Here is a 6,955-nt window from a genome sequence, read left to right as displayed (position 1 = left end):
GGGGAGGATGGCAATCAACAACAGTTTTAAACATGGGGTGAATTACAGGGTATAGCATATATAGGTTGTTCTTATTGGTTCTCTACTTTTCTTAAATTACAGGGTGGCTATTAAAAACAGTGATAACAGATTATAGGCTGAATGATGGTGATTGTTAAAAATATATTTTAATTGTAATTACCATATCTTATTGAAGAGAAATGGGATACAATGTAATTTAGCCTTCAATGTGTGGCCACTGGTAGTTGGTGTATCTATACATATATATCATCATCTACCAGTGAATAATTGTACTTCACAGCTGTTTCCTTACTGTGGAATAAAAAAAAGTCATTTCATTTTAAAAGAAACACAAGCTAGAATCCTGGTCCGAATTTTAGTCAATTTGAAACCATAAATAAGAGGATTCATAATTGGTGGTATGATAAGAAATTCAATTGCAACAAAATTTTGAAGGCTTTGGGATAAATATTTTGAGCCAAATCTCATGCTCATAACATCAAAAAGAATAGCCACTAGAAAAATGAATAAAGAGAGTAAGTGTGGCACGCAGGTTTGCATGAATTTTGACCTATTTTCTATGGAATGTACACACATTTTAATCAGGGAAATGTAAGACCAAACTATAAAAAGTCCATGAAATACATAAATTATTATAGTCATGTATGCAACTATGTTGTTAACAATAGTTTCTGCTGGGTAACAAGCAAGTTTAACAATAATCCAATTTACACAAAACAGTCTGGCAATGCATGAGCTGCATAATTTTAATCTAGACGTCAGAAAAATATTTAAGGCCATAATACAGAAAGGTGTCAACCAAGAGAAGCACACAAATTTGATGAGACTTTGCTTGGACATGACAGCGTGATATTCCAGTGGTCGGCATATGGCGACATATCTGTCATATGCCATTACTGCAAGAATAAACAGATCACTGCATGCAAAAGAGTACATTACTAAAGCCTGAAGAAGACAACCAGAATAAGAGATAACGTGAACAGGAGAGAGAAGATCCCAGAGAAATTTGGGGTAGAAACCTACTGTCCCGTAAAGTCCATTCATGCAGAGCGTGCACAACAGAATATACATTGGTTCATGGAGGCTTTTATCCAAGATGATGGTCACAATAAGACAAATATTTACCAGCCAAATTACACAATAGCACAGCAAAGTGAGAGAGAAGAGAGTAAACTGGTGGTTCTTCGCTTCGTTTAAACCTGAGAGAAAAAACATTGTTATCAAAGAAGCATTACACATCATGGTTTAAAAGTGTGTGGTACCTCAGTCACAAACAGCGTCTGGTCTCTCATCCCACTGTCATTAATATCCTGTCTGACTGAAGCGAAACATGAGCTGGGATTCCAAATCAGCCAATTAACGCCCAGAGAGAGGGCACCTGTTTTTTCAACATGCTACACTTAACTTGTAGTAACTGAAGCCTGAGTATCACATAAAATAAACAACATACAACATCGATCAACATTTTTCAACCAGATTTAACGTTCATCCTTTGAAATAAAACAATTTGTTAAGCACACAACATGAAGACTATGAATACCATACCATATATAATATGCTCTATGTAAAAATCCATGAGTTTATTTTAAAGATCAGCTCTTTGTGTGGTTAAAAGAGCACATGACCAAATACGGCTATTATGTCTTTCAGCATTTAACAAAATTTTGCTTTGACCAATTCAAATGCAGTAGAAAGCATTAGCCAGCAGATGTCCCTGTGCTGACTGGTTAACCCTTTTAGGCTACAGACCAGGCAGTCTCACCTGAAATGACAAAAGGGTAGAGGAGAAGGCAGATCAGCCAATTATGTAGCATACCCCCTGAAAAACAATAGAAACAGAACTCAGTTATGGCACAGTGAGGGCCAGACCATCCTGAGGAATGCTGATTGTTGTGTCATTACAAAAATCTTCCAAATAAACAATCCACTCACATCATCATCATCCTCATCAGGTTTTTCACATTCATTGATTTATTTTATCCTTTCTGCTTTGTTATCGCTCAATGTGCAGTTGCTATGTAGCAAAACAGTCACACATTGTGCCCTAACGCAAAACCTAAAATGACACACCAGTCCATCTTATGAAGGGATAAGCAGAATAAAGGCTTTGTTCTGTGGACTCGTCTGAGAGGCGCTTGCAAATGTTCAACAGTATGAGTCATTTTACGGTTGACTATAGATTGCCCGTAGGCCTGAGTGTGAGTGTGAATGGTTGTTGGTCTCTGTGATGGACTGGTGACATATTTAGGGTGTGAGCTGGGATTGGCTGCGGCACTCCCCTCGGAAACGAATAAGCGGTAGAAGATGAATGAAGGAATGAGCATTTGGAGATGCTATCTAACAGAGCTTGCTGTGGACAGGTTCATAGGGACTGTCCCTTTTAGAGGACGTTGTCCGATCAAAACTGACGGCAATGAATATCCATTAATAATTGATAAATAATCTAATATGCCTTAATCTATTATCTCCTATTATTTCGCCTATAAGTTCTGGTAATTTTGGCTCTGTATATTAATAAACTCATGACAGGGGGAAGAAGCAGAAATTAATTTACCATTAGTTTATTGAGATCTTGAGATATATCAGGTGACCCAAATCTCATGTACAATATATCTAAAAGGATGCTTATAGCAAAAGCTACAAGTGAGATTAAATTTGGAAGACAAGATTGCATAAACTTTCCTCAACTTTCTTTGGATGACATGGCTGTTTTTAACAGATACATGTAAGACAGAAAAATTAACACAAAAATCCCAAAATAAAACACAACATTAATATACGCGACCACATTATATGCTTTGGATGGTGAGCAAGCAAGAGTAGATACCATCCAGTTAACACAGTGGATCCTGTGCATGTGTGAGCCACATAGCCTTGATCCCAGCAAGGTTGCAGTGTTCATTAACAAACATTAAAGAGACAAGAACCCGGAGAAAAGCATCAAGATGTGGTTTCTCTGTCTTCTCATAGCTGAATGGTACACTGGAGGTTGACATATTGCCAGCTACCTGTCGTATGCCCTCAGGGCTACGATTTAAAAATCACTGCAAACAGATGACTGTATTTCAAAGCCCGGTAGCATAAATCCAACATAGGAAATAACATGAGACATCATGAGATCCAGAGGGAATTTAGGATGAAACCCAACAGTTCCATACAACACACTGACGCCCAGGTTGCACAAGAAGCTATACATCAGCTCATGGAGGTTGTTGTCCATTACAATGACGACGATTAGAGTAATGTTTCCCAACAGAATAACCCAATCCCACAGCGAGGTCAGCAAGAAGAAGACAATTCTTCACTCCAATAAAAAATGTTAGCTTGAGAGAGTAAAGAGTGTGACAGCTGACGTTTTCTATCATTTGTTCATTTTTCTGATTTCAAAGCATAAGCTCTGCCTGTTTCACCACACAAATCTGCGTCACCAGCTGCTGGGGTACCAGAACTGCTCTTTGTATTGACGGCACTTGCAGTTAGTCCTGGCCAACCACCGCAATGTTACAGTCAGTACTGATAAATCTTTGATTAGAGAGATCAGGAACTGCAATGCAAGCACCAGAGGCAGGAAATAGGTACCACTTTATGTTATGTAATATCTCTTCATTTAAATTCTATTTCATTTATAAATCATTTGCAGAAGTTGGTGTCGACAACTGATGATGAACAGCAGGGGAAGAAAGTCTCGGCCACTGTTTTGGGTGGTGGGCGTAGGAGATTGCCATCAAATTCTTCAAATGGAAAGGAGCAGTTTCACTGTGATGGCCACAATAAGAGTATAAAACAGCCAGGAGAGCTGGCATCTTAGGACTGACCTTTGAGATAAAGAGACGTGAAGAAGCTCCTACAAAGTAATAGCAGTCCTTTTAGTCTCTGGATGAAGTACTGCCTCTCAGCCTACAGTTGTAAAAAAGAGTAATATTTGGAAATTGTGCCCATAACAATGAGCCACCGGGGAAAGGAAGCGGGCGATCTGTCAGCTAGAAAGCCGCAATCAGTTTTTTCCAAGGCAGCCAAGAAAGAACAACCCTTTATCCACACCACTCAGAGCCCAGCTCATAACCACCACTGGCGTGCCTGGAAAACCCACCACCCCTTTCCCACACACAGCTGAAGCTGTCTTATTACAGAGGCCAGAAGGGCCCAGACAGACTGCGGTGAACTTTCAGAGACGTTGGTAGACCAGACAAAATGCTGTATTTATTGTCCGTTTATTACACAGATTCTTACACAGTTGAAAACGAAAGGCTTGATTTTGTACAGAGGAAAGTGTTTCACTTGTCTGAGGGAGCTTAAATCAATGTCTTAAGACTTATAATGCATCAGCTATAAGTTAGCTGTGTGGATGAGTCAAAAACCACCATATCGGTATGAAGTGGATCATTTGCAATGACTTTATTCATGTTAGTTATTATTATTCCTTACACTGTTATTTACACCTACTCAACAATCTTCACTACTAATTTCAATTATGACACGCATACAGGATCTACACATGTAAATGTTATTGGAGTAAAAGTATGCCAGATAACAGTGTGGTTTAAAATACACTATATAATCATATCCAACAACAGTTGAATCACTTAAGCAAAAATATATAAAATAATGAGGAAATTGAGATCATCCCTAACATTTTTTAAATGTTATTTAATCACTGCATTTTCTTTTTCTTTTTCCAATAAAAAGAAAAAATATATGTCTTGAACTTATTGCAGATCTTTTTTTTGTCTGCACAGATTTATCATGTGTTATCCCAAAAGGTTGTTTTTTTTTTTGTTTCATCAATCAGTAATGGGTGAAAAATATCCAACCGCTGGGATGCCTGTGTACACAGACACACACACAGCTGACAATCCAAAATGCAAAGATTGATTGCTGTTTTACAAGAATCACAACAATGTCCATGACTATGAGCTTAAAGTCAATAATGTCAGCATACAATATTGTGTCCTGTGCAAAGTTCAGACTTCGAAGCTCCAGTGATAAGATGGGAAATAGCATTAAAAATTCGAGGGGAAAAAAATCTGATTTAAATGTTCAATGGTTAGTAATAACTAGTATGTTATTGTACTTTACTGTTGTTTCCTTACTGTGGAATAAAAAAAAGTAATTTCATTCTAAAAGAAACACGAGCTAGAATCCTGGTCCGAATTTTTGGCAATTTGAAACCATAAATAAGAGGATTCATAATTGGTGGTATGATAAGAAATTCAATTGCAACAAAATTTTGAAGGCTTTGAGATAAATATTTTGAGCCAAATCTCATGCTCATAACATCAAAAAGAATAGCCACTAGAAAAATGAATAAAGAGAGTAAGTGTGGCACGCAGGTTTGCATGAATTTTGACCTATTTTCTATGGAATGTATACACATTTTAATCAGGGAAATGTAAGACCAAACTATAAAAAGTCCATGAAATACATAAATGATTATAGTCATGTATGCAACAATGTTGTTAACAGTAGTTTCTGTTGGGTAACAAGCAAGTTTAACAATAATCCAGTTTACACAAAACAGTCTGGCAATGCATGAGCTGCATAATTTTAATCTAGACGTCAGAAAAATATTTAAGGCTATAATACAGAAAGGTGTCAACCAAGAGAAGCACACAAATTTGATGAGACTTTGCTTGGACATGACAGAGTGATATTCTAGTGGTCGGCATATGGCGACATATCTGTCATATGCCATTACTGCAAGAATAAACAGATCACTGCATGCAAAAGAGTACATTACTAAAGCCTGAAGAAGACAACCAGAATAAGAGATAACGTGAACAGGAGAGAGAAGATCCCAGAGAAATTTGGGGTAGAAACCTGCTGTCCCGTAAAGTCCATTCATGCAGAGCGTGCACAACAGAATATACATTGGTTCATGGAGGCTTTTATCCAAGATGATGGTCACAATAAGACAAATATTTACCAGCCAAATTACACAATAGCACAGCAAAGTGAGAGAGAAGAGAGTAAACTGGTGGTTCTTCGCTTCGTTTAAACCTGAGAGAAAAAACATTGTTATCAAAGAAGCATTACACATCATGGTTTAAAAGTGTGTGGTACCTCAGTCACAAACAGCGTCTGGTCTCTCATCCCACTGTCATTAATATCCTGTCTGACTGAAGCGAAACATGAGCTGGGATTCCAAATCAGCCAATTAACGCCCAGAGAGAGGGCACCTGTTTTTTCAACATGCTACACTTAACTTGTAGTAACTGAAGCCTGAGTATCACATAAAATAAACAACATACAACATTAACAACAACTTCAAAATTGTTAAATCTATTTTGACCCACATTTCCACATTTAGACACATTGTGCATTTTACTTTTCTTTTGTTTATGTCGCTGTTCAAGAGTTCACTTCTTGTGTCACTGTGCATGATTCCACCTTTCCTTTTAGTATAAACTAAATTCAACAACTTGTTGCATTTTTTATTTTTCATTTTTTTGGATAAGCTGTCTGAGGAACTTAAATCAATGTCTTAAGATTTATCAGCTATAAGTTAGCTGTGTGGATGAGTCAAAAACCACCATATCGGTATGAAGTGGATCATTTGCAATGACTTTATTCATGTTAGTTATTATTATTCCTTACACTGTTATTTACACCTACTCAACAATCTTCACTACTAATTTCAATTATGACACGCATACAGGATCTACACATGTAAATGTTATTGGAGTAAAAGTATGCCAGATAACAGTGTGGTTTAAAAATACACTATATAATCATATCCAACAACAGTTGAACAACTTAAGCAAAAGTATATCAAATAATGAGGAAATTGAGATCATCCCTAACATTTTTTAAATGTTATTTAATCACTGCATTTTTGTTTTCTTTTTACAATAAAAAGAAAAAATATATGTCTTTAACTTATTGCAGATCTTTTTCTTGTCTGCACAGATTTATCATGTGTTATCCCAAAAGTTTT

General features: G+C 36.9%; 2 protein-coding genes and 1 pseudogene across 2 annotated transcripts; all 3 read right to left on the bottom strand.

The window, feature by feature from the left end:
* Positions 1-330: 330 nt before the first annotated feature.
* On the bottom strand, positions 331-1,263 carry LOC115062228 (olfactory receptor 142-like). Its single transcript, XM_029530858.1, has one exon. It carries the CDS (start codon positions 1,261-1,263, stop codon positions 331-333), a length of 933 nt encoding a protein of 310 aa, XP_029386718.1.
* A 1,219-nt stretch (positions 1,264-2,482) lies between these two features.
* On the bottom strand, positions 2,483-4,081 carry LOC115062226 (olfactory receptor 1019-like; annotated as a pseudogene).
* Positions 4,082-5,107: 1,026 nt separating this feature from the next.
* On the bottom strand, positions 5,108-6,061 carry LOC115062225 (olfactory receptor 142-like). The gene has a single exon (XM_029530857.1). The coding sequence runs from the start codon at positions 6,059-6,061 to the stop codon at positions 5,108-5,110; it is 954 nt and encodes a 317-aa protein (XP_029386717.1).
* Between the last annotated feature and the right edge of the window lie 894 nt (positions 6,062-6,955).

The sequence above is a fragment of the Echeneis naucrates genome, chromosome 21 (assembly GCF_900963305.1).
Source record: "Echeneis naucrates chromosome 21, fEcheNa1.1, whole genome shotgun sequence".
NCBI classification, from domain to species: Eukaryota; Metazoa; Chordata; class Actinopteri; order Carangiformes; family Echeneidae; genus Echeneis; species Echeneis naucrates.
Note: the sequence above shows the minus strand (reverse complement) of the source record. Positions and strands in the feature narration are given on the sequence as shown.

Excerpts from the sequence above, each read along its gene's own strand:
- LOC115062228 (XM_029530858.1), bottom strand. The coding sequence starts at position 1,263 with ATGATGTGTAATGCTTCTTTGATAACAATGTTTTTTCTCTCAGGTTTA.
- LOC115062225 (XM_029530857.1), bottom strand. The coding sequence starts at position 6,061 with ATGATGTGTAATGCTTCTTTGATAACAATGTTTTTTCTCTCAGGTTTA.